This window comes from Callithrix jacchus, chromosome 4 (assembly GCF_049354715.1).
Source record: "Callithrix jacchus isolate 240 chromosome 4, calJac240_pri, whole genome shotgun sequence".
NCBI lineage: Eukaryota > Metazoa > Chordata > Mammalia > Primates > Cebidae > Callithrix > Callithrix jacchus.
This window is the reverse complement of record NC_133505.1, coordinates 44,711,554-44,738,041: the sequence shown is the minus strand read 5'-3', so window position 1 is coordinate 44,738,041 and position 26,488 is coordinate 44,711,554. Positions and strand designations below refer to the sequence as shown.

The window sequence follows — 26,488 nt, the reverse complement described above, 5'->3', positions numbered from 1 at the left end:
CCCTGTCTCTACTAAAAATACAAAAATTAGCTGGGCGTGGTGGTATGCACCTGTAATCCCAGCTACTTGGGAGGCTGAGGCAGGAGAATCGCTTAAACCTGGGAGGCGGAGGTTGCAGTGAGCCGAAATGGCGCCATGCACTCTTGCAGCCTGGGTGACAGAGTGAGAGACTCTGTCTCAAAGAAAAAAAAGTTTTAGATGAAAAGTATAATTATCATTAATTATTTTCAATAAATACCTATTATCCTGCAGTATTGTTTTGGGGAGATTATAATAAAAATCTACTTGGGGAAAATAGAATCCAATATTCTTGATAGTTTAATTTAAAAGGCTGTGGTTAGATATTTTATTTTCAGTTGTCTAGCAATGTCACATGAATAACTAGTACAAAATGACAGTTTTACAATGGGCTGATGGGTAAAGCTGTCAGCTGGCTCTTTTGGGTAAGAACCTCTCCTGGTAGCTGCATCCTGATTATCAACTTTGTTCATTTAGGAATTTCAATAATTTGATCAGTTCATCCAAGGCTGATCTGGCTCTGACACATGGGCAGAAGAACAATCTTCATTGCTGTCTGCAGAGATGGAATGTGTGTGTATGAAGGATCCAAGAGGACTATGATAATTGTTTTGGGGAGGAAACAGGACAGAGTGTGCTGTATTCGATCTCCACCCCTCTCCACCTCTCTAGGTTTTTATCTGTTTTACTTTGGCTATACCAATGTGTCTCTCTTTTTCTCAGTGTACCAGTTTAGACTCTTCCCTTGATGGAAAGTGGCTCTTGAAAAGAGAAGGAAGACTAATGGGAGATAAGGATGCAGGCAGATGTAATAGGTGATTAGGATGCAACAGCCTAGAAAGATGTTTAACTAAGCTGAAAAAAGACCTTAGGGATCATTCTGATCCACCTTCTACTTGAATCTATAATTCTCTTATATGTGGAATAAATGCTGCTGATATTGTTAAAATATTAATATTCATCTGAAGTACCAAATACTTACTGAGAAATAGGGGAAAGACTCTGAAAATATGTTTTTCTACAGGGAAAAAACATGAAGAAGAAACATGATGGCATTGTTTACCAAACTAAAGAAATTCTCGATCCATCTCCCAAAGTAACAAATTGTTGCAAATCACTGCGGGTAAAATACAGTTTTCAGAAGGCATACATGACCCAACTTGTCAGCTCCCAGCCTGTTCCAGCCATGTCAAGGAACCCAGGTAAGATTTTATTTGGATTAAATTAAGATAAAGAGTTTACTTAGCATGTGTTTTTCTTGATATTTAGAACGTAAAATTGCACATTATATATAGAGAGACCGAGTCTTGCTCTGTTGCCCAGGCTGGACAGGCTGGAGTGCAGGGGCATGATCTCGGTTTACTGCAACTTCTGCCTCCCGGATTTAAGCGACTCCTTCCTCAGTCTTCCAAGTAGCTGGGATTGCAGGCACCTGCCACCACACCCAGCTAATTTTTTTGTATTTTTAGTAGAGACAGTTTTCACCATGTTGGTCAGTCTGGTTTTGAACTCCTGACCTCAATTGATCTGCCTGCATCAGCCTCCCAAAGTGCTAGGATTACAGGTATGAGCCACCATGCCCGACCCACATTAAATATATTATTTAAAAATTAACTGTAAGAAGTCTTAGCTACTCGGGAGGCTGAGGCAGGAGAATCTCTTGAACCCAGGAGACAGAGGTTGCTGTGAGCTGAGATCATGCCACTGCACTCCAGCCTGGAGACAGAGCAAGACTCTGTCTCAAAAAAAAGAGTGGTAAATCTATTCATTCCAGTTCTTAGGCGGCAATACTCTAAAAGTGACTTTGCTTCATGGCACTAAATCTCTCTTAGTTTCTATTAGCCCTGAATCATTGCTGTGACAACCAATTAAGGTAATCTCAAATGGGCTAAAATAGATCAAATTTATCTTCTAGTAAAAATTAGCCTTTTTTTTTTTTTGAGACGGAGTTTCACTTTTGTTGCTCAGGGTGGAGTGCAATGGCGCAATCTTGGGTAACCGAAACCTCCTGGGTTCAAGTGATTCTCCTGCCTCAGCTTCCCGAGTAGCTGGGTTTACAGGCAGGCACCACCATGCCCAGCTAATTTTGTATTTTTAATAGAGACAGGGTTTCTCCATGTTGGTCAGGCTGGTCTCAAACTCCCGATCTCAGGTGATCCGCCCGCCTCGACCTCTCAAAATGCTGGGATTATAGGCATGGGCCAGCCAGAGTGCCGAGAAAAAGTTAGTCTTTAAATTGGCCCTGATAGTGCCTGTATTAAGGTAGGGAACACTCAGATTAGATTTCTTCTTGATTTTGCCACTAGGGAAGAGAACATGTAGGAAAGATACATTTGAAATTTTGCTTTGCAAAAATGTGTGATTCCTAAATGTCCCAGAATGCCGGAAAATTAAAGTTTTATGTTTTGCAGAGCATTAAAGGACAGTGTTAGGTAAATTTATGAGGTTTTGGATTAAATATATGCTAGATATCTGAGAGGGATTATGAATATTAATTTCAACCTAATATCTAATTTTAAAAGAATTACATGCCAGTTGAGAAAGTGGAAATTTCAAGCATCCTGATAGTGGCTTGCCACCACACCAAATATGTTTTTTTGTTGTTGGTTTGAGAGAGTCTCAGGTTGGAGTGCAGTGGCACAGTCTCACTGTGCTCACCACAACTTCCACCTCCCAGGTTCAAGCGATTCTCCTGCCTCAGCCTCCCAAGTAGTTGGGATTACGGGCGCCCGCCACTTTTTAGTAGAGACGCGGGGTGTGGGGGGGAGGTCCACCATGTTGGCCAGCCTGGTATCAAACTCCTGACTTCCCTCTTTGGCCTCCCAAGGTGCTGAGATTACAGGTGTGAGCCACCGCACCCGGCTTGGTATCCATTTTTTTCTTTTTTTTTTTTTTTTTTTTTAGAAATAACTGAATTGACTGAAATTTTGAATCTTCATTTGTTAATTCCGTTTTCAGCAACAATTATTTCCCAGAGTCTGAGATTCTGTCATCTATGAACACCTTATTTTTTAAAATAGAGACGTAATTCATTTAACATAAAGTTCACCCTTTTAAAGTGCACAGTACAGTGGGTTTTGGTTACTCACAACATTTTGCAATCGTCGCCACTAAGATCTTATATTTTATCGTAAACCCTTTCCGATGTCTTCACACTCTACCTCCTGATCCTGATTCCTTGTGACGCTGACTGCTGTCTTCCATTCTGTGGGCGCTGCCACATTTGCCTCAAATGCTTTCCTAATTACAGTTTCACTATAAAAGAAGAGGCAGGTGAAGTTACTAACGCTGCTACCCTTGATTTATAAGAGTAACAACCCACTACCTAATGTACATGCTTGTTTTCATGCCTAGAACTCTCGTTTTACCGTCCGCGAGTTATATGTCAACTCTTACTAGTGACTGGTGGTCTGGTGGGCCACCAGTGTGCTTTCAATGCCTGCCAAACAATTAGAAACCAGGGATCTCCCAATAAAGAGCTGCCTCCCATGTCCTCCCACTTCTGGCCCAGGAGCCCTAGGTTGCCTTTCTGTTCAGGCAGCAGCGCGTTTCTCCCCTTCATCTTTATGATACCACTGAAGGAATGAGGGATGCGCGGAATGAGGGGGCGGTGTGAGGGGCACGAACTTGTTATTACAGCGTCGACAACGCCAGAGTAACCAAGGACTAAGAGAATAACGCGGGTGTATAATTCGGGGACTCGGCCTCTCTAACTCTCACTCCCGCCAGTAGCCGGCGACCAGCAGCTACGCGCTGACCGCCGCCGGCCGCCGCCGGCCGCCGCCGGCCGCGCCGCCATCTGCGCTCCCCATTGGCCACAGCCTGCTCACGTGACCTCCATTGCCTAACCTGCTCGGCCGCGCGCGCGCGCGCTTCCCGCCACGGAAAGCGGTGGGCGGGAGCCAGGGATATCACCGGGTCCCCCGCCCATCTAAGGTGGGCGAAGTAGTTCCGAGGACCTGGCGGCGTTCTCTGGCGGGGACCCGCCTGAGACAATGCCGAAGTACTGTCCAGAGGAAAATTTACTGAGGAAGCAGAAGATTGAGGAGGTCCACCTCTCCCCTTAGCGGCTTTAGTCCGGGGCCGTGACACAGGCAGACTGAAAATGGAAATCTCATGCCCTTCATTGGCAGGAATGCCAAGATTTATTTGTTACTTTGGGGCGCTCTACACACAAAATATAACTCTTCCGGGGAAAATACATAATTTTTGTATGAGGAATTGAAAGCCACTTTTTCTTTGAAAAGTTGAGGGTCATGGGAAGTCCGGAGTAACCATTCTGATACACATCATTTAAGGGAAATTAGAAACTCCTGGGGAAACTAAGATGAGTAAAAGCAAAAGGAGGCCCTGCCCACCATTCCTGTGCGGGAATGGAGTAATATGACGAGGGCAGAAGTGTAACAATTACTGATAAGAGAGGGCTACATAAATGTGTGTGCATGTGTGTGTAAGTAGTATCTATGGGAAATATAATTCTAGAAGTCAGTGGAGAGTCAGTTTAACCTATTTTTCTCTTTAAGAGTGCTTGCTTGCAAGCAAGATGCCTTGCTTACTTTTGCCTTATTTTTCCTTCGAAAGCTCACCAACCCTTCCTCCTCCGGATATACATTTTCTTTTTTACTCGTTCATTCATTCCAGAAATACTAGGACCTACTATATTCCGGACACTGTGCTAGGTACTGGGGTGACAATGATAAATAAAAAACAGTACCAGTTCCTTCAGTCGTGGAGCATATGGTCTGGTAAAGGAAGCAGACAGTAGTTAATCGCACATTTCAATGTTAAATATAACACGAAAAGTGCTAAGAAGAGGTCTGGATGCCATATGGGGGATTTGACCTAGCAGGGAGATCAGAGAAGGCTTCCCTCAAGATGCAGCCCTGGACTGGAGACCTGAAAGGGTTAAGGGGCATGGAGGTTGGAGACAGAGGGAGCAGCTTGTGCAAGGGAGAACTGAGAGCCTCTCCCTTCCCACCTCACCTATTTCCACTAAACATACATTAATCTTACCCCTTAGTTCTCAAAAGACATTTCTTCTCTTAATTCCAAGTTCTTAGGGAGTGCTTGGTTGTAACCTATGATTGTTAAAGGCAGTGTTATCCAATAGGTAAGTATACATATCTAATATAGATATCGATAAATATTTAATATATAATACATATTAATATAAAGTCTAATATGCATTGTCTCTGTTTTTTTTATTTTTATTTTTCAGAGATGGAGTTTTTCCATGTTGGTCAGCCTGGTCTCGAACTCCTGACCTCAGGTGATCCACCCGCCTCGGCCTCCCAAAGTACTGGGATTACAGGCATGAGCCACTGTGCCCGGACTTTTCTTTTTTTTTTTAATCTGTGTTGTTTTGTGTAAGAAAAATATGCAATGATGGTCAGGCATGGTGGGTCACGCTTGTAATCCCAGCACTTTGGGAGGCTGAGGCGGGTGGATCACCTGAGGTTGGGAGTTTGAGACCAGCCTGACCAACATGGAGAAACCCCATCTCTACTAAAAATACCAATTAGTGGGCATGGTGGCGCATGCCTGTAATCCCAGTTACTCCCAGCCTTGGGAGGCTGAGGCAGGAGAATCGCTTGAACCAGGAGGCAGAGGTTGCAGTGAACCAAGATTACGCCATTACACTCCAGCCTGGGCAACAGAAGCAAACTCTGGGCTGTGCGCAGTGGCTCACGCCTGTAATCCCAGGACTTTGGAGGCTGAGGCAGGAGAATTGCCTGAACCCAGGAGGCGGAGGTTGTGGTGAGCCGAGATCGCGCCATTGCACTCCAGCCTGGGTAACAAGAGCGAAACTCCGTCTCAAAAAAGAAAAGAAAAGAAAAATATACCATGATTGTAACAAGTTGTAGTATATGATACATCCCAATAGTACTAAAAAGTACTGTATACAAAGTAGTGAGAAATCACATGATTTTGGAAAACTCAAAAAAGGCATCTTAGAGAAAGTAATTTTCAAAAATCATTGAGGTAAGATTTGGTCAGATAACGATACAATTTAGTTAGAGCATAAGGTTCTAAAAGAAGAGTAAGGAGGCTGGACCAATCAGTTGAGATACATTCCAAGGGCTTTGCAAACCAGTCTGAAGAGTTTGTATGAACTATGCCAGTGCAGTGACTTGCATCTATAATCCCAGCTACTCTAGAGGCTGAGATGGGAGGATTGCTTGAGCCCAGGAGTTTGATATCAGCCTGGGCAATGTAGCAAGACCCCATCTCTAAAATATTTAAAAAGTTTGTAGAAACTAAAAAGTTCATTTACGTTTTAAGAACTTTTCTGAGATATCTTCTCTCCCCTAATATTTGTCATGGAAAATTTTAAATCTACAGAAAAGTGGCAAAATTAACTCTATTCATGAACCCTTCTCACAGATTAATCAGTTTCGTTTTGTTTTGTTTTGCTTTTTTGGAGACGGAGTCTTACTCAGTTGGTCAAGCTGAAGTGCAGTGGCATGATCATAGCTCATGGCAGCCTCAAACTTCTGGGCTCAAGTGATCCTCCTGCCTCAGCCTCCCAAGTAGCTGTGACCGCAGGTGGGCATCGTTAGGCCCAGCTAATTTTTTTATTTTTTGTAGAGACAGTATCTCACTTTGTTTTCCAGGCTGGTCTTAACTCCTGGGCTCAAGTGATCCTGCCTTGCCCTCCCAAAGTGCTGGGATTACAAGTATGTGCCATTGTGCCTGTCCCTGAGATACTTTTAAATTTACATTTTGAACAAGTATTTATGAATTAATAAATTTCCTTTTTTGCTGTTTTTTATGAGACAGAATCTCACTGTGTCTCCCAGACTGGAGTGTATTGGTGCAGTCATGGCTCACTGCAGCCTTGACCTCTTGGGCTCAAGTGATCCTCTCACCTTAGCCTCCCAAATAGCCAGGACTGCAGGCATGAACCACAGTACCTGGCTAAGTTTTTGATTTTTTTTTTTTTTTTAAGAGACAAAGTCTCCCTGTGTTGCCCAGGCTGATCTGAAACTCCTGGGCTCAAGCCATCTTCCTGCCACCGCCTCCCAAAGTGCTGGGATTACAGGAGTGAGCCACCATGCCTGGCCCATTATCTCTTGATTAATCAAATTCATATCATCCATTGACTGCTTGACGTGACAGATAAGGTTCAGCGCATACCACACCCGCTCTTTTTCTCATATTTGATGTTAAATTATTTTAATGTTTATCTCTGTTGTCTTCATAAACTTAAATAATTTACACTTCTATTTCTTATTTCATCCATTTTCAGCAATGTCACATGAGCTCCCATTTTATAAGATAAAGATACTAATTTCCATGTCTTCTTTTCACCCAGTCTTCTGGAGCCTGCTATTTGTTCTCTCTATATATATTTTTAATTTTTACATTTTTGAGGTGGTTGACATTTACATTCTGGCCTCCAGCCACAACTAGCTCTTCCATGCTTTGTCCATAAGTTGGTTCTAAAAGTTACAAACCGAAAAACTTGGTTTACATTATAGTATCTGTATAGTGTCTAACACCAGGTCTAGTGATAGTAGCTGACATTTATATAATACAGGATTTATTGTAAAGTAGGTACTTTATGAACATCATTATTGATTAGTCATAATGATCAGAAGTTCCCTTTATAAAAATGGGGAAACCGATGCACAGAGAAGTTGAGACTTAATCTAAGAACAGGAAATCAGAAAGTGACTGAGACAGAACTTGAACCATTTCCTAGAGAAGGATAGGATAAATTTTTCTTTCTTCAGGTACAAGTTTAGGACCTTGCCAGCTGGAAAGACAATGCACATCAAGGTCAAATACATATTTTTCTCTTCTCTGTTTTGGGGAGGGATAAAGATGGTCTTTGGGTCTGGTTAGTTTTCTTTTTCCTTTTCTTTTTTCAAGACAGAGTTTCACTCTTGTTGCCCAGGCTGGAGTACAGTGGCACGATCTCGGCTCACCATTACCTCCGCCTCCCAGGTTCAAGCAATTCTCCTGCCTCAGCCTCCCGAGTAGCTGGGATTATAGGCATGTGCCACCACACCAGCTAGTTTTTTGTATTTTTAGTAAAGATGAGGTTTCTCCATGTTGGTCAGGCTAGTCTTGTACTCCTGATCTCAGGTGATCTGCCCTCTTCAGCCTCCCAAAATGCTGGGGTTACAGGCATAAATCACCACACCTGGCCAGTTTTCTTTTTATTTATTTCTTTTTTTTTTTTTAGAGATATGGTTTTTGTCTGTTGCTCAGGCAGGATTGCAATGGTGGGATCATAGCTCACTACAGCCTTCAGCTCCTGGGTTCAAGTGATCCTCCCACATCCTGAGTAGTTAGGACCACAGGCACGTGCCATCACACCTGGCTATTTTTTCTTCTTCTTCTTCTTTTTTTTTTTTTTTTTTTTTTTTATAGAGACACGGGTCTTGTTCTATGTTGCCCAGACTGGTTTCAAATTCCTGAGCTCAAGTGATCCTCCTGCCTCGGCCTCCCAATGTGCTGGGTTTGCAGACATGAGCCACCCTACCTGGCTACTTTTTCTATTTCTGTTAGTGACTAATTTCAATCACTTCAAGATCTCCTTCCTTCTTAGCAGATGGACCAGTCTCCTGTTTCATATACAGAATTGATGTTATCAGGGGTAAATACCTGAATCTTCCTCTCACTTCTTCCAGACTTCCTTACATGAGCATCATATCTTATCTCCTGTCCTGTCTCAAAGGAAGGGGAACCCTCCTCCTGTTGAAAGCTAACTCTCATATTTGTATTCTTATTCCTCCTTATCTTCTGGAACTCCACCTCAACAATTTGCCCTACTGTATCTCCCATTTTCTGTTGCTCCTGATCTAGTTCCTCTCCTCAATCTGCAAACCTGCTCAAGACTCAACTAAGAAAGTTGCTCTGATACACCTCCTCTTGTTACTGCCAATTCTCTCATTCCTTCATCAGGGCATTTCTTAGAAGAGCAGTCTACACATATTGATGCCAAGTTCAGTTTGGTAACTCAAATTTCTGCCCACTGTCATGCAAATTTCCATTTATCTCTATTGCAAGACCAGTTCTCTTTTCTGACACTTCAATCCTGGGTTATACCAGCAAATCTTTTAATTTTTATTATATAATATAATATTATATTATATTATATTATATTATATTTTTTATTTTTTGAGCTGGAGTCTAGCTCTGTTGCCCAGGCTGGAGTACAGTGGCATGATCTTGGCTCACTGAAACCTCTGTCTCCTGAGTTCAAGCGATTCTCCTGCCTCAGCCTCCCAAATAGCTGGGGTTACAGGCACCTGACACCATGCCCAGCTAATTTTTTGTATTTTTAGTAGAGACAGGGTTTCACTGTGTTGGCCAGGCTGGTCTCAAACTCCTGAACTCATGATCTGTGCACCTCAGCCTCCCAAAGTGCTGGGAATACAGGCATGGGCTACCGCGCCAGGGCCAGCAATTCTTTTTAAAGGATCAGTTTGTCCTTAGTAAGAGACTTTGAGCCTTCCTGAGATTGATTTGTAGGCCTGCTAAATTTAAGTAAATTATCTGGAATTTATTATTCAGACTATGGATTTTTAGGAATTAAACATTTAACTATAGTAAGTTTGATTTTGAAAGGGCATGCCCTTGGAGATGGGGCCGTAACTATTGATTTTGTGCTTGAAATATTTATGTCTTCAAAGTGATTGCATTTAAAGCACTAGCTAATGCTCTAAAATCCTCCTAAAAGAAACCACTTTCCCCAGATAAAAGAAGAGGTCACTTTGAGTTTGAGATGAAGCCTTGAGTTCTGGTGAGGTGGTTTGTCTCTGAGAAAGGCAGACATATATTTTCCAATCTGGAAGCAGATGGCCCAGAATGTGGAGAGGCCAAGACTTCCTGTACCTTCAACCTCATTTTTTTCCATGTTGTGTCAGCATTCCAAAGGTAAAACGTTGTTCAAATACTTCCTTGAAATTCCCTGAACAGTCTGGGACTTAGGGGTGGTGGCTACCGGCAATGTAGACTGTATGCCCTGGAATGACTTTACCTTGAGAAAAATCATCTAAAATTATGCCTAGTTATACAGATAAAGCACTACCAGCTTTTTTAACACAGAGGAATATTCTTTTGGAAGGAACTATAAATTTAAGCCACATTTTAATTTGCCTCATATTTGGACCAGAAGCTTCCTCTCTGATCTTTTATTGTTTTCTGGACTTTCTTATTTCCTTTCCTCCCCTCCTCCGGGTGATTTGTAGTTATTATATCCTCAAGTTTCCCAAATTCTAAACCATACAGTGACTTCCACCAAGTCTCCCTTTCCACTGGGAACTTTCCTTTTAGAGTTGTTCTCTTGCTCCAGTCTAGCTATTCTGTAGGCACACTGCACTACTGAGATCCTGGGACCTCCCTACACATGGATTGGACCCACCTTTTATTAAATCTTGTGACTTTTTCTTTCTTAATTTAATCTTACCCTGTTTATTGTGTTTTACTGGAATATTTTGTCAAGAGACTTCCTAACAAATGGTGTATGGGAAGAAAGTTGCTGAGTCCTTGCATGTGTGCAAATGTCTTTATTGAACTCTCACGTATTTTTTATTTTTATTTTTTTTAGAGAAAAGATCTCACCCTGTTTCTCAGGCTGGAGAGCAGTGGCATGATCTTAATTCACTGTAGCCTTGAACTCCAGGGCTCAATTTATTCTTTTGCCACAGCCTCCTGAGTATCAAGGACTATAGGCCCATGCCACCATATCTGGCTAATTTTTAAATTTTTTTTGTACAGATGGGAGTCTCACTGTATTGCCCAGGCTGGTCTCAATCTCCTGGACTCAAGCAGTCCACTCATCTCAGCCTCCCAAAGTGTTGGGATTACAGGCATGAGCCACTGCAGCTGGGCTTATTATTATTTTTTATTGATATTATATACATAATATATTTATCTGTGCCACCACGCCTGGCTAATTTTTGTATTTTTAATAGAGATGAGGTTTCACTATGTTGGTCAGGCTGGTCTTGAACTCCTGATCAAGCAATCCATCCACCTCGGCCTCCCAAAGTGCTGGGATTATGGGTGTAAGACACCGCGCCCGGTCAATTTTTGTATTATTAATAGAGATGCGTTTTCACCATGTTGGCCAGGCTGGTCTCGAACTCCTGACCTCAGGTGATCCACCTGCCTCAGCATCCAAAAGTGGTGGGTTTATAGGCATGAGCCACCATTCCCAGCAAGATATTTTCTATTAAAATTTTTTATTTTGTGTTTTACTTTGATAACTTTTTGCTAAAAACTGAGACACAAACACATATATTAGCCTAGGCCTACACAGGGTCAGGCTCATCAATATCACTCTTTTTTACCTCCGTATCTTGTCCCATGGGAAGGTCTTCAGGGGCAATATATGCATGGAGCTGTCATCTCCTATGATAACAATGCCTTCTTCTGAAATAACTCCTGAAGAACCTGCCTGAGGCTGTTTTCAGTTAACATTTTTTTTTTAATTACTAAAGGAGAATACTCTAAAATAACAGGCCAGGCACAGTGGTGCCTATCTATAATCTCAGCACTTTGGGAGGGCAAGGCAGGTGGATTGCTTGAGCTCAGGAGTTCAAGACCAGCGTGGGCAAGATGGCAAGACCTCATCTCTACAAAAAAATACAAAAATTAGCTGGGTGTGGTGGTATGCACCTGTGGTCCCAGCTACTCAGGAAGCTAAGGTGGGAGGATTGCTTGAGTGACTGGCGGTACAATAGGTTTGTTTACATCAACATCACCAAACACATGAGTAACGCATTGATGATGTCACTAGGTGATAGGAATGTTTCAGCTTCATTATAATCTTATTGGACCACCATTGTATACGTGATCTGTGGGTTGACTGAAATACAGTTATGTCCCCCATGGCTGTGTTCTTATACTGTAGTTAACCAAGTAACAGAGCCCATTAAAACATTTTAAAAACAAATTTTCAACAAGGCTTGAAAGATGCCTTTCCTGACACCATTTTCCTGGCCCCTTTTACCTCTTTGATGATTCTTCTGAGTCATTTCTGTGAACTTTTGTTCCTTTGCTTAGCTTGTTAACCATCTGTCTTATCTAGAGATTCTGTCATCACCTGTATAAACTCTTCCTCAATCACAATCACTCTCTTACATTGTTCTTGAATAAAGAATGAATAATGACTCTTTTTTATTTAAAAAAAATTTCTTTTTCTTTTGCTTTTTTTAAAATAAATGGACTTTCCCCAATTCCAATGACTCTTAAAATCTTTATCTTAAATTCTACATCCTCTGTGCTTCAAATGTTATCCAAATGCTTGCTAAAATATCATAAAATTACCTAAAATTTATTTGTTTATTTTTATTTTTTGAGATGGAGTCTTGCTCTGTTGCTTAGGCTAGAGTGCAATGGTGCAATTTCAGTTCACTGCAACTTCTGCCTCCTGGGTTCAAGCGATTTTCCTGCCTCAGCTTCCTGAGTAGCTGGGATTACAGGCCCCTACCACCATGCCCAGCTAATTTTTGTATTTTTAGTAGAGATGAGATTTCACCATGTTGATCAGGCCAATCTTGAACTCTTGACCTCAGGTGATCTACCCACCTTAGCCTTCCAAAGTGCTGGGATTATAGGCGGGTGCCACTGCACCCAGCCTATTTATTTATCTTGAGACAGGGTCTCTCTCTTTGTCATTCAGGCTGGAGTGCAGTGGCACAATATCAGCTCAGCTCACTGTAGTCTCAACCTCCAGGCTCAAATAATCCTCTCACCTCAACCTCCCAAGTAGCTGGGACTACAGGCGTGTGCCACCATGCCTAGCTAACTTTTTGTATTTTTGGTAGAGATGGGGTTCCACCATATTGCCCAGACTGGTCTCCTGAGCTCAGGCAATTTGCCTGCCTTGGCCTCCCAAAGTGCTGGGATTAAAGATGTGAGCCACCATGCCTAGTCGTACCTAAAATTTCCAAATGAACTCAAGTTTTCTTCCTTCTCTTTTTACTGGCCTCCTCTGCCTTCCACACCTGCCCTCTCTCCACCCCATTCTCTATATGGGCTGATGCCACCTTTGCCATTTCAATCTCCCAAGCCTGAAAAGTGGGAGTTTCCCTTTTCCTCCCTTTCCCTTCTAATACTAAATCCCAGCCTATTCTGTTTCCTAAATATATAATCTGTTTCCACTATTACCTCCCTATTAGTACTACTTTAGTTCAGGGTCCGTGCTAAGGTTAAGTGCATGGGCTTGGCAGCCAGACAGACTTGAGTTTTAATCCCGACTCTCACATTCACTGGCTTTCAAACCCTAGGCAACTTACTCAACCTTTCTAAACCATCAATCCTCAAACCTGGCTGCACATGGGAATCACCTATGGAGCTTAAAGAAAATACTGGCCAGGCGCAGTGGCTCACATCTGTAATCCCGACACTTGGGAGGCTGAGGTGGGCGGATCACTTGAGGTCAGGAGTTTGAGACCAGCTTGGCCAAGATGGTGAAACCCCATCTCTACTAATAATACAAAAATCAGTTGGGTGTGGTGGTGCCGAGATACCACTACTGCTTGGCAACAGAATGAAACTGTGTCTTAAAAAAAAAAAAAAAGGACTGATGCTTGGTCCAGCCACCAAGCCTTCTGATTTCACTGGAGTGGAGAGAGGCCTCAGCATTGGGAGTTTTAACAAGCCTCCCCTCAGGGAGCTCCCCTTTATCTCTACTGGATAAAGTTCAATCCTGTTCTTGTGCCTTCTCTATTAGCTTTGTCTCCTATGCCCCTGCCTTTCAACAACAGCACCACTTAGAGTTTGTGCATAAAACCTCCCTGTCACCCGCAAGCCTGATCCTTCTGCCTGGAATGTCTTGTTTGCACTCTCCCAGCTGGTCCTTCCCCAATCTGTATCTTCTCCAGGCTAATTCTTAGTTATCCTTCATCCTTTAAGACTCGACTCATGTATCATCTACTTTGTTTGGTATGTCTTCCTGACCCCTCTGTGCAAACCTTGTTCTTACTCTAACATGTTGAATCATAGTTTGTGTCTCTCTCCCATTGGACTCTTTGAGGACAGGCCTGAAATCAAAGGTCCTCCAATTTTATTGAAATGAAACAGATCCAGCACAACTCTTGCTTTCTCTATGAAACCATACTTACATCTACTTTAGCCCAAATTTATTTCCTTCTCTTCTGTAGTCCTAAAGCACTTGGGAATTGTATCATCTGTAACCCATGCGTTCGTTCTAAGTGACTAAAGGGCAGAAACCTTGTCTGTATGTTTTAGGCCCTCCCCAAGGCACCCAACAAGTGTTAACCTACAGTGTTGCTTAAAAACGCTCATTGGTTGCTAGAAGCAAATAAAGTTTGGAGGGCTCATCAAGGAGAGTGGGTAAAAATATTAAAGGGGGCTGGGCATAGTGGCTCATTCCTGTAATCCCAGCACTTTGGAAGATTGAAGTGTGAGGATTGCTTGAACCCAGGAGTTAAGACCAAGATCAGCCTAGGCAACAAAGCAAGACCCTGTGTCTATTTAAAAAAAAAAAAATATATATATATATATAGTTATTCAAAATAGATTTTTCCTTTATATATATATATATAAATATATATATATAGACACACACACACATACAACTGTAATATATATTTTATATATATATTATATATATATATATAGTGGAAAAATCTATTTTGAAAAACTAAAGATCTATTACTGCTTGTCCAATACAATAGCTACTAACCACATTTGGTTATGAGCACTTGAAATGTGGCTGGTGCAATTGAGGAACTGAATTTTAAGTTTTGGTTAATTTCAATTAATTTACATTTTAAAACTGATACTTGATTTAATTGTTGGAGCCCTTTTAAGTATGTTTGAAATGACCTGGATATGTGAATCTATTTTTTTTTATTTGAGACAGGCTCTTGCTCTGTTGCTCAGGCTGGAGTGTAGTGGTGTGATCATAGCTCACTCCAGCCTCTGCCTCCTGGGCTCAAGCAATTCTCCCATGTCAGCCTCAGTTTTGTAGGTGGGACTACAGGTGTGAGCTACTATGCATAGCTAATTTTTAAATTTTTCCTGGAGACAATGTCTCACTATGTTGCCCTGGCTGGTCTGAAACTCCTGGGCTCAAGTGATCCTCCCACTTTGGCCTCCCAAAGTTTGGGGATTATAGATGTGAGCCATGGCATCTGGCCTGAATCTACTTTTTAAACTGTCAACTTCATGAAATCCAAGTATAGATCAAGATTTTCCAGTGAAAAGTTAGGCTCTAAATTAAGGCGTTTTATAAGTACAAAAAAAAAACACTGAATTTCAAAGACTTAGGTATAATTTTAAAATGTAAAATACGTCATTAATAATTTTATATTGATAAATGTTATAATATTTTGAGTAAATTGATTTAGGTAAAATAAATTGCTAAAATTAATTTTACCTGATTTTACTACTGGAAAATTTAAAATTACATATGGCTTGAATTATATTTCTATTGGAGAGAGCTGATGTATTCCAACAGTTAGGCTTTGCTTTTTGATAATTATTATAATGACTGAATTTCAACCGTCTCATTTTTTTTTTTGAGAATGATTTTGCTCTTGTCACCCAGACTGAGTGCAATGGCGCTATCTCAGCTTTCTGCAACCTCTGCTGCCCGGGTTCAAGCAATTCTCCTGCCTTAGCCTCCCAAGTAGCTGGGATTACAGGTGCCTGTCACTACGTCCAGCTAATTTTTTGTATTTTTAGTAGAAACAGGATTTTGCTGTGTTGACCAGGCTGGTATTGAACTCTTGATCTCAAGTGATCCACCCGCCTCGGCCTCCCAAAGTGCTGGGATTACAGCCGTGAGCTACTGCACCCAGCCAACCCTCTCATTTTCTAAGACAGTTTTTAGTAACTAGTGGTAAGTGATTTTACAGATAATTAAGTGATATTATCTCTTTTGAACTCTTCTATCAATGCAGATCATAAGCTACCTTCTCAGCCCAAGGAGCATAGCATTGGTCAGAAGCATCACCAGGAGGAAATAATTCACAAGTTGGCCATGCAGCTGAGACACATTGGAGACAGCATTGATCATAGGATGGTTCCAGAGGTGAGGCTCCACTTTCCCCAGCCAGGGCCTGTCAGGTTGGAGGAAAGAGTAAACAAAACTATGGCTGCCAAGTATCTGAGACACCCAGAAATTATCGAAATTCATGGATTAATACTGTCTGGATTACCAAATATTCGATCTAAACATTGTGAACCTGAATTCAAAGCTGGCATTGAATCTCATACTTGCTGCTCAGATTGTGGTCTGTGGACTGGCAGCATCAACATCACTTGGTTAGATGTGCAATGTCTGAGACCCCAGCCCACCCAGTCAGAATCAGAATCTACCTTTCGCTCTTGTTTCCCAGGCTGGAGCACAATGGCATGATCTTGGCTCACTGCAACCTCTGCCTCCAGGTTCAAGTGATTCTCCTGCCTCAGCCTCCCAAATAGCTGGGACTACAGGCGAGTGCCACCACGCCTGGCTAATTTTTTGTATTTTTAGTAGAGATGAGGTTTCACAGTGTTAGCCAGGATGGTCTTGATCTTCAGACCTCGTGATCCACCTGCCTTGTCCTCCCAAAGTGCTGGGATTACAGGCATGAGCCACCACACCCAGCCCAGAATCTACCTTTTTATGCATTCCCCAGGGAATTTGTGTGCACACTGAAGTGTGAGAAACTGCTCCACACCCTCAAAATAGGGTGCAACTGGAATCACCTGTTGAGTTTTAGGAATGACAGATGCCTGGGCCCAACCTGGAGAAATTCTGATTTAATTGGCCCAAGGTAAGGCTGGGGCACCTGGCATTTTAAAAACTGCCTCAGTGAATCTAATGCACAGTCAGAGAGGAGAACCTGTGCCTTGGACTTTGGTTATCCTCCCTGAATCAGCCCGAAGGGAAGGAGGCCGGCCCTACCCCTGCCGGTTTCTTAGTTTCTCCTGATTATTATAAGAGATAATAGGGGAAAATAGGAAAGACTAATGATTACTGTTTGGGGTGATGAAATCCATAGCTAACTTATTTTTTTCTCCAGAGCAACCTGTATTTGGCAGTAGAGAATGATCACATGGGCTCTGTGACAGACGGGATGGCAGCCCCTCAGAGCCCAACTTTTTGCCCTTAGATTCAACTATCCTGTGAAGCTTTCTTGGTGAAGCTTCCATCATGCTGCCCTCCATCATGCATGCCACAGGGAGTGCCGTGTCCTCTTTTATACTCAGGTCCAAATGTGGACAACACACAGCCTTGCCCTCAAATAAAACATCCCCAAGACAAAATATGAATGGGAGATCTCAACAATAATGCTATAAAAGCAAGAAGGTGCCAGGTGCGGTGGCTCACACCTGTAATCCCGGCACTTTGGGAGACCGAGGCGGGTGGATCACTTGAGGTCAAGAGTTCGAGACAAGCTTAACCAATATAGTGAAACCTCGTCTCTACTGAAAAACACAAAAACTAGCCAGGCATGGTGGCACACACCTGTAATTCCAGCTATTTGGGAGGCTGAGGCAGGAGAATCACTTAAACCCGGGAGGCAGAGGTTGCAGTGAGTCGAGATTGTGCCACAGTGTGGGCGACAGAGTGAGACTCTGTTTCAAAAAAAAAAAAAAAAAAAAGCAAGAGGGAAATAAAGAGAAAACAGCCATAGAGAAAATAGACAATCAAATAAACTATTTGATAAGCCAATTTCATGCCAACAAATATTTATTGAGTGCCTACTATATGCCAGACTCAGTTCTAGGCATTGGTGGCTACAGGGGTGAGTAGCAGACCTCATAGAAATGATGCAGGGAGGGGGCAGATTAACAAGCCAGATGAACAATAAACAGCTAAGTCAGACAGGGATGCGAGTTCCAAGCAGGATCAGGGCACGCTGACTGATGCAGAGTGGCTTTGGATGGGTGGTCAGGGAAGGCGTCTCTGGGAAGGTGGTATCTGAGCAGAGACTGGAAACGAGGGAGCTACTAGCCACGGGAACACCTGGAGTGGGAAAGTGTTCCAGGTAGAGGAAACAGCTAGTGCAAAGCCCAGCCCCCCCAATCTACTTTGGGTCTCTGTGGATTTGCCTATTTGGACATTTTATATAAGTGGAATAGCACGATATGGAGCTTTGTGTATAGCCTCTTTCACTTAACATAGTTTTTTCAAGGCTTAACCACATTGTAGCATGTATCAATACTTCTTTTTACAGCTGAATATTCTATTGTATGGATATACCACATTTTGCTTATCCATTCACCAGTGGCTGGATATTTGGGTTGTTTCCACTTTGTGGCTATTGTGAATAATGAAGCTATGAACATTTGTATTTAAGTTTTTGTGCAGACATGTTTTTAATTATTTTGGGTACATACCTGGGAATGGAATGGCTTTTTGAGGAACTTCCAGACTGTTTTTCAAAGTGGCTGCACTATTATACACTGTGGCCCACCAGCAGTGTATGAGGGTTCCAGTTTCTCCACATCCTTTCTAACAGCTGTTATTAACTATCTTTTTTATTATAGCCATCCTAGTGAGTGTGAAGTGTATCTCATTGTGGTTTTGATTTGCATTTCCCTGATGGATAATAGACATCTTTTCATATGTTTATTGATCATTTTTCTCTTTAGAGAAATGTCTATTCATATCCTTGCCCATTTATAATTGGACTACTTATCTTTTTATTATTGTGGGAGTCATTTTTTGTTTTTGAGACAGTCTTGCTCTGTTGCCTCGTCTGGAGTGCAGTGCTGTGATCATCGCTCACACAGCCTTGAACTACCAGGTTCAATTGATCCTTCCACCTCAGCCTCCTGAGTAGCTGGGACTGCAGGCGTGTGGCACCACACCTGGCTAATTTTTTAATTTTTATTTTATTTTATTTTTTGTAGAGACAGGGCCTCACTACATTGTCCAGGCTGGTCCTGGATTCTTGGGCTCAAATGATCCTCCTGCCTTGGCCTAGGAGTCATTTTTATATTCCAGGTGTACCTTCCTTATCAGATATAGCATTTGCAAATATTGTATCCCATTCTGTATGTTGTCCTTTTAGTTTGTTGATAGTGTTCTTTAAAACACAAAAGTTTTAAGTTTTGATGAAGTTCAATTTATCGACTTTTCTTTTTGCTGTTAGTGCATTTACTTTGGGTGTTACACTTATGTTTTCTTATAAAGGCTTTTTAGTTTTAGCTATCACATTTAGGTCTTTGATCCATCTGAAGTTAATTTTTATATACAATTGAGTTAAAAGTCTATCTTCATTTTTTTTGCATATGGGTATCCAGTTGTCCCAACACCATATGGGTTTTGTTGTTTGAGATGGGGGTCTTGTTATATTGCCCAGATTGGCCTTGAATTCCTGGGCTCAAGAGGTCCTCCCATCTCAACCTCCTGAGCAGCTGGGACTACAGATGCATCCCACTGTCTCTGAAGTACCATTTGTTGAAAAGACTATTGTTTCCCTATAAATTGTCTTGTTGTTACGGGATCTTTGGGGTGTCAATTTTCTGGATAGAAACCTCTGTGGCCATTGCATCTTTTCCCCAACTTCTTGTCCTGCATCCAGGAAGAATGCATCCAGGAGGAATGAAGTACATAGACAAGTGAAGGGTAAGCAAGACAAAGATGAGCTTTAGAGAGTGTTATAACAGCTCAGAGGAGACCCACAGTGGGTAGCTCCTCTCTGTAGGCAGGGCATCCATTGAGTGTTCAGTTCTCAGCACAGAGGAGGCCCTGGAGAGGGTAGCTCCTCTTTGCAATCGGTCTTCCCAATGTCTGCAGCTCTCAGTGGCGAGGTGGCCCTGGAGAGGGTGGCTCCTCTCTGCCAGCAGGTTGTCTCTGAAGCTCTCAGTAGAGAGGGAAGCTCCTCTCTGCAACTTGTAGTTCCCTCATCTTCAGCTATCAGCAGAGAGTTAGCTCCTCTCTGCAGCTGATCATCCCATTGTCTCTCTACCCTCTTTGTCTCAAGGACATCCTCTGCCCAGCTCTGGCTGAGCCCAGGGCTTTTATGGACCTCAGAGGGGTGGCAGGGCATGCCAATTGGTCTATGGGTGGCCATGGATGGGCCTGAAAGAGGCACCACCAGTCCCCACTCTGGTCCACAGGACTGACAGCCTGGCCCCCAGCCTTCAGGTCCTCCCTGGCCTGAAGGTGGGGCCTCACTGCAGACCCACCCCCTTCCACCCAGGAATCAATCTGCCTCCAGCTGCTATGCGGGACTCAGCCCCAACCCCTACTCAGAGATTGGAGCAGGCTCTGAGAGCAGAGAGAGGCCAAGCAGTGGGAGCAGACACCCCTGAGTCTTCAGAAGGAGGGTCCTTTCTGGGGTCCTCAAGGGTGCAGCCTGCAGAGATGCCTGGGTCCTGAGACTGGGAGGGTGGCCACAGTGGCACCCAGGGAGCTCCTGCTCCAACTCAGAAGAGGTGGGGCTCCCACCAGCTCCATAGAGTGTGCAGCCCCAGCTATGCCTTCCTGCTGCAGCTGGCGTGAGGGCAGCAGCCATCACCATCATTGGCACCCTTGTTGAAAACCAATTGGCTGTAAATATGAGGGTTTATTTCTGTATTCTCAATTCTGTTCCATTGATGTCTATGGCTATCCTTATGCCTGCTCCAGCTTTTTTTGCAGAACTTTACAAAGCTAGTTTTGACCTAGACATTTAAATATATTTTGTTCTGTACTACAAACCTACAAACTTGCACTTTAGAATAGCTTTTATTTTTATTTTTATTTTATTTTTGGCCCCTCATCCTGCCCGTCCCTTCACTTTTGACCACACCAAGAATTGAGTAAAAACTCTGTTGCCCAGTTTGGAGTGCAGTGGCACTATCTCACTGCAGCCTCAACTTCCCAGGTTCAAGCAGTTAGCCCATGTAGGCCTCCAGAGTATGTGGGACCACAGTTGCCCACCACCACACCTGGCTAATTTTTTTTTGTAGAGACAGGATTTCATCATGTTGCTCAGCCTGGTCTCAAACTCCTGGGCTCAAGCAATCTGCCCACCTTAGCCTCCCAAAGTGCTAGGATTACAGGTGTGAGCCATGGCGTTCGGCCTGGAACACCCTTAAATAGACCACAACACTCACCCGCTAAACGTCCCCACCTATCCCTAGAAGGATTCACGGACAACATGGGGGCATGAGGTAGAACACCACAATCCAGGAGACTGAAAATACTACATGGGAGGATAAAAAAGATATGGTAAACTGCAGTGCCAGCCAGCCTGACCTGATGTCTCCCCACCTGCTGAGACTCCCTACCCCAGGCCACCTACATGTCACAGGTCCCAGCTCCTCCTCCTACCTCTGACTTGGCCCACGTGGCTGCTGGGCCCCTCATCCTGCCCGGCCCTTCACTTTTGACCACACCAAGAATTGAGTAAAAATTGATATCTATGGCTGGGCACAGTGGCTCACCCCTGTAATCCCAGCACTTTGGGAGCCCAAGGCGAGTGGATCACCTGAGGTTGGGAGTTGAAGACCAGCTGACTAACATGAAGAAACCGCATCTGTACTAAAAATACAAAATTAGCCAGGCATGATGGCACATGCTTGTAATCCCAGCTACTTTGGAGGGTGAGGCAGGAGAATCGCTAGAACCCAGAAGGCAGAGTGTGTGGTGAGCTGAGGTCGTACCATTGCACACCAGCCTGGGCAACAAGAACGAAACTCCATGTCAAAAATAATTAATAGCCGGGCACGGTGGCTCACTCCTGTAATCCCAGCACTTTGGGAGGCCGAGGCGGATGGATCAGGAAGTCAAGAGATCAAGACCATCCTGGTCAACATGGTGAAACCCGTCTCTACTAAAAACACAAAAAAATTAGCCGGGCATGGTGGCATGTGCCTGTAATCCCAGCTACTCAGGAGGCTGAGGCAGGAGAATTGCCTGAATCCAGGAGGCAGAGGTTGTGGTGAGCCGAGATCGTGCCATTGCACTCTAGTCTGGGTAACAAGAGTGAAACTCTGTCTCAAAAAAAAAAAAAAATTAATAGTCATTTCTGCCCGTGAAGGCCACTGAAGAAGCATCATTAAAGTCTCTGCTCCCTGTGATCATGTCTAAGTCAGAGTCTCCTAAAGAGCCAAACAGCTGAGGAAGTTCTTCATTGGAGGGTTGAGCTTTGAAACAACAAATGACAGCCTGAGGAGCCATTCTGGGCAATGGGGAACGCTCACGGACTGTGTGGTAATGAGAGATCCAAACACCAAGCGCTCCAGGGGCTTTGGGTTCTTCACTTATGCCACTGTGGAGGAGGCGGACGCAGCCACGGGTGCAAGGCCACAAAAAGTAGATAGAAGAGTTGTGGAACCAAAGAGAGCTGTCTCAAGAGAAGGTTCTCAAAGACGAGGTGCTCACTTAACCTGAAACGATGTTGTAGTTGAGGGGCAGGATGGTCTTTTGGGACAGGAGGAACAAGAGGTTCTGGTTGCTACTCTTCAGTCAGTTCTTCCTTTCCCTTGACTATAAGATCAGATCGTTCATGTAATTTGTAAGTCTTAGAGAAAAGAAGTCTGATTATCCAGAGTATTAGAAACCCTTCCAAAATAAGATGGTAAGCAGGAGCCTCGTAGAGCGCCTGTACCATCTCCACCAGCACCCACTGCTCCGTGGTGGTCGCCATACTTAGCTGCTGGGGCCCTTTTGTACTCTTTAATCAAGCAGTCACATCAATTCTCTAGATGGCTTCCTGCCGTTGATGTATTTAAAGAAACTTATTCTTGTTCTTGGAACTGCCTGTCAAGCAGCTCATCAAGTTATATTTTTATCTGCTAAGTGGATTGTTCTTGAGCTGCCACATTTTTGGCTCTCTTGTTCTTTTTACTTAAGCAAGTGCTCTGTCTTTTCAAAAGTGTTCTGCGTTTCTCAAAATAACATCTTTTAGGCCAGGCACAGTGGCTCACACCTGTAATCCCAGCACTTTGGGAGGCTGAGGCCAGGAGTTTGAGACCAGCCTGGGCAACATAGTGATACACCTGTCTCTACAAAACAATTTTTTAAAAAATTAGCCAGGTGTGGTGGTGTGTGCCTGTAGTCCAGCTACTTGGAAGGCTGAGGTAGGAGGATTGCTTGAGCGCAGGGACTCGAGGCTGCCGTGAGCTATGAGTGTGTCACTGCACTTCAACATGGGTGACAGAAGGAGACCCTGAATCTGAAAAACAAAAAACCAAACTTCCGTTTTGCTATTGAGTTGTATGGGGTTATTTTTGGTTCAAGTATCTGCTTTTTTTTTTAACCAGTGTTTTTTTTTTTTTAATTTAAATCCAGTACATGTACTTTTTCTAGATATAAAGCATGTTTTAAAACAGTTAGGGTTCTCATTACTTTTGGAATTTTAAATATGCCTTTGAAATTTTTCTCTCTTTCTGGGTTCTGGAAACTGTTCCCTCCCTGTCCCTTGGCCCTTAGGAGTGGTGACAACTCTGTTCTTATTGGGTCTGGGTACTGCACCATCCTCTGTGGTTTCTCTACACCTTTGTAGAGTCTCTTTATTCAACTCACCTCAAATTAGCCTAATTTGGGTGTGCCATCTGTTTCCTCTAGGAATCTGACTATTATCATAATGCATAAGGAATTTCTCAGTTTGTTAGAAAGAAGGGAGGGAAACTCATTTATTAAAATTTTTTTTCCAGGTATTGTTTGAGACACTTGTACATGTTTCATTTAATTCTCCCAATAACCCTATGAATTACTGTCATAGTTATTTCAGGAGAGGCAGTGGGGTTTCAGAGAGATTACAAAACTTATCTAAGGTCACTTAGATTCTAAGTGGCAAAACTGGAATTTAAATATGAGCATCTGACTCAGTGTTCTATACTTTTTCTTGTCTGCCATGTTGAAAGAAAATTCATTCTGTTTTCCTAGCTGATATCAACATCCTTTAATGATTTTCAGTTACTAACAGGACAAAGTCTAAGCTCCTTAGCCTACTGCTAATGGTTTTTCATTCCTTCCTTCATTCATTTATTCAACTTTTATTAAGCACCTGCTGCATGTTAGGCTCTGTTTAAGTACTGGAGATATTGGAGTGATCAAGAGACAATATTCCTGATCTCATGGAGTTTGTAAGGGAGACAAAAAGTATCTACACAAATAAAGTATGTAGTTTATCAGAGAGTGATAGATTCTTTGGAGGAAAATTAAGCAAGGAAAAGAATAAGGAGTGTTGAGGTTTGCAATTTTAAGTAGTGATGTTAAGGGAAGGCCTCACTGAGAAGGTGACTTTTTTTCCCCGAGACATAGTCTCACTTTGTCACCCAGGCTGGAATGCCATGGCACAAAGTCGTCCCTGCAACTTCTGCCTCCCAGGTGCAAGTAATTATCATGCTTCAGCCTCTCGAGTTGCTGGGATTACAGGCATGTGCCACCACACTCGGCTATTTTTGTATTTTTAGTAGAGGTTGTGTTTCACCATGTTGGCCAGGCTGGTGTCAAACTCCTGGACTCAAGTGATCCATCAGCCTCAGCCTCCCAAAGTACTTACAGGTGTGAGTCACCAAGAAGGTGACTTCTGAGGAAAACCTTAAAAGAAGTGTGGGACTGAGCTGTGGATATGGGGGAAGAGGCAGAGGATGGGAGGCAGGAGGGCAGCAAAGCATCTGGGGCAGGAGTGTGTCTCACGTGTTTGAAGAATGGCAAGGAGGCCAGTGTGGCTGAAGCTGAGTGAGGGATAAAGTCATAGAAGATATGGTCAGAAGGGTGGGTGGTGGGTGGATTAGGTAGGGCCTTGAGGTCACCGCAAGGACTTTTATTCTAAGTGAGGTGAAGTCATCGGATTGCACTGAACCGAGGAGCCGCATTTCAACAGTCCATGGAGGGGGCTGTGCTGAGAACAGACCGTAGGGGCAGGGTGGGGGAGCATTTGTGTCTGACCCACAGTCTTCTTTTTCTGATGTTCCGACGTAAACAGTTGTTACTTTCTGCTCCAAAATACTTAATTTTCACCTAACATCTTTGCCCATCTAAGTCTAGAAATTACTAATCATTATTTTTTGAGACAGGATCTCCGTCTGTTGCCCGGGCTGGAGTGCAGTGGCACAATCACAGCTCACTCAGCCTCGACCTCCCAGACTCAGGTGATGCTCCCACCTCTGCCATTAACCCTATGAATTACTGTCCTAGATATTTCAGGAGAAGCAGTGGCGTTCCAGAGAGAAACTCCTGAGTAGCTGGGACTACACGTGTGTGCCACTACTCCTGGCTACTTTTTTCTAAAGATGGGGTTTCGTCATGTTGCCCAGGCTGGTCTCAAACTCCTAAGCTCAAGCCATTTGCCTGCCTTAGCCTCCCAAAGTGCTGGAACTACAGGCGGGAGTCACCATGCCCAGGCTTCTCTACATTCTTCTAGCCTCAAGGCAAACTCACTCACCTCTTTGAGAGGACTAGGAAAGTGTTCTGGGAAGCCCGGTGAATAGGTTATCAACCCTGAAAAGAGCCCCAATTTGTTGAGACCAGCCTAGGCAACATAGTGAGACCCTGTCTGTACAAAATTAGCCAGACATGATGGTGTGCATCTTTGGTCCTAACTACTGGGGAGGCTGAGGTGGGAGAATCACTTGAGCCCAGGAGTTTGAGGCCAGATGGGAAAGATGACCAGACAGGAAAATATGTCCAGAGGCAAACTTCCAAGGCGATGTGAAGATATGGGCACATGGAAGGTACTGTCCTTCAGCTCATACAATTCTTAAAGCAACTCAGGAAGCTTGTTTGTGGCATGGATTGAATTACTATTTCCTATTGTGCTGAATTTTTAACTTTGGATTATTCTATCACTTTTTAAAAAAACCTTTCTCTCTCTCTCTCTCTCTCCCTTTTTTCAATTAGGATCTTCAACAGGATGGCAGAGATGCACTAGATCATTTTGTCTTCTTTTTCTTTAGAAGAGTTCAGGTGTTGCTGCATTTTTTCTGGAACAACCATTTGCTGTAAAAGGAATATAAAGGTCAAGTTCTGTTTTCTTTCTACCCTCTGAGAAGCATAAATCCCACTGGGACAGATGGGAAGAACACCCTTCTCCATCTCCCTCTCTTTGTACCCATCACTGTTGGTCTACACCTGGTTTGCTGAAGAACTGCGGGCACAGGAGCCATTTGTTGCTTCAGAGGAGCTAGCTATGAGATGTCTGTGATCACGTCATGGTAAAAACCCAGGGAGTAATTAGGAGCCCAGGAAGCCTTGCTGTCCACAAAATGCCAGTGCCATGGATGGCCCCAGGGCGCCTTGTGAGGAAACCTTGAGCATTTCCTTTCAGGAATGAAATAGACCCTCATCCTCAAACTAAAGATCACAGAAATGGGCACTTGCTCCTGGGCCACTCCCTGAGCACCATGCCCTCTGCTGACATGTTGGCTCCACTCTTGTTACTCATGTCCAGATCTGCAGTGCCAGCTTCTCCTTCTCAGTGACATGTCACCTCCCCGCCCCAATCCTGGCTCCAACCCCCTCTGGAAAATGGAAAGGAAACGTTTGTCTCTAATACTCAAATCCAACAAATGGCTCATCCATCTACCTTCCCATTTCCATCTAATACTC

The 26,488-nt window shown here is 43.4% G+C and overlaps 1 protein-coding gene across 1 annotated transcript; it reads left to right on the top strand.

Moving 5' to 3' along the window:
- Window positions 1-555: 555 nt before the first annotated feature.
- Window positions 556-26,019, top strand: PXT1 (peroxisomal testis enriched protein 1). The gene is made up of 4 exons (XM_078369069.1): window positions 556-690; window positions 1,043-1,220; window positions 15,909-16,039; window positions 25,781-26,019. The coding sequence occupies exons 2-4, from the start codon at window positions 1,052-1,054 to the stop codon at window positions 25,883-25,885; spliced, it is 405 nt and encodes a 134-aa protein (XP_078225195.1). The 5' UTR covers window positions 556-690; window positions 1,043-1,051; the 3' UTR covers window positions 25,886-26,019.
- Window positions 26,020-26,488: the final 469 nt, after the last annotated feature.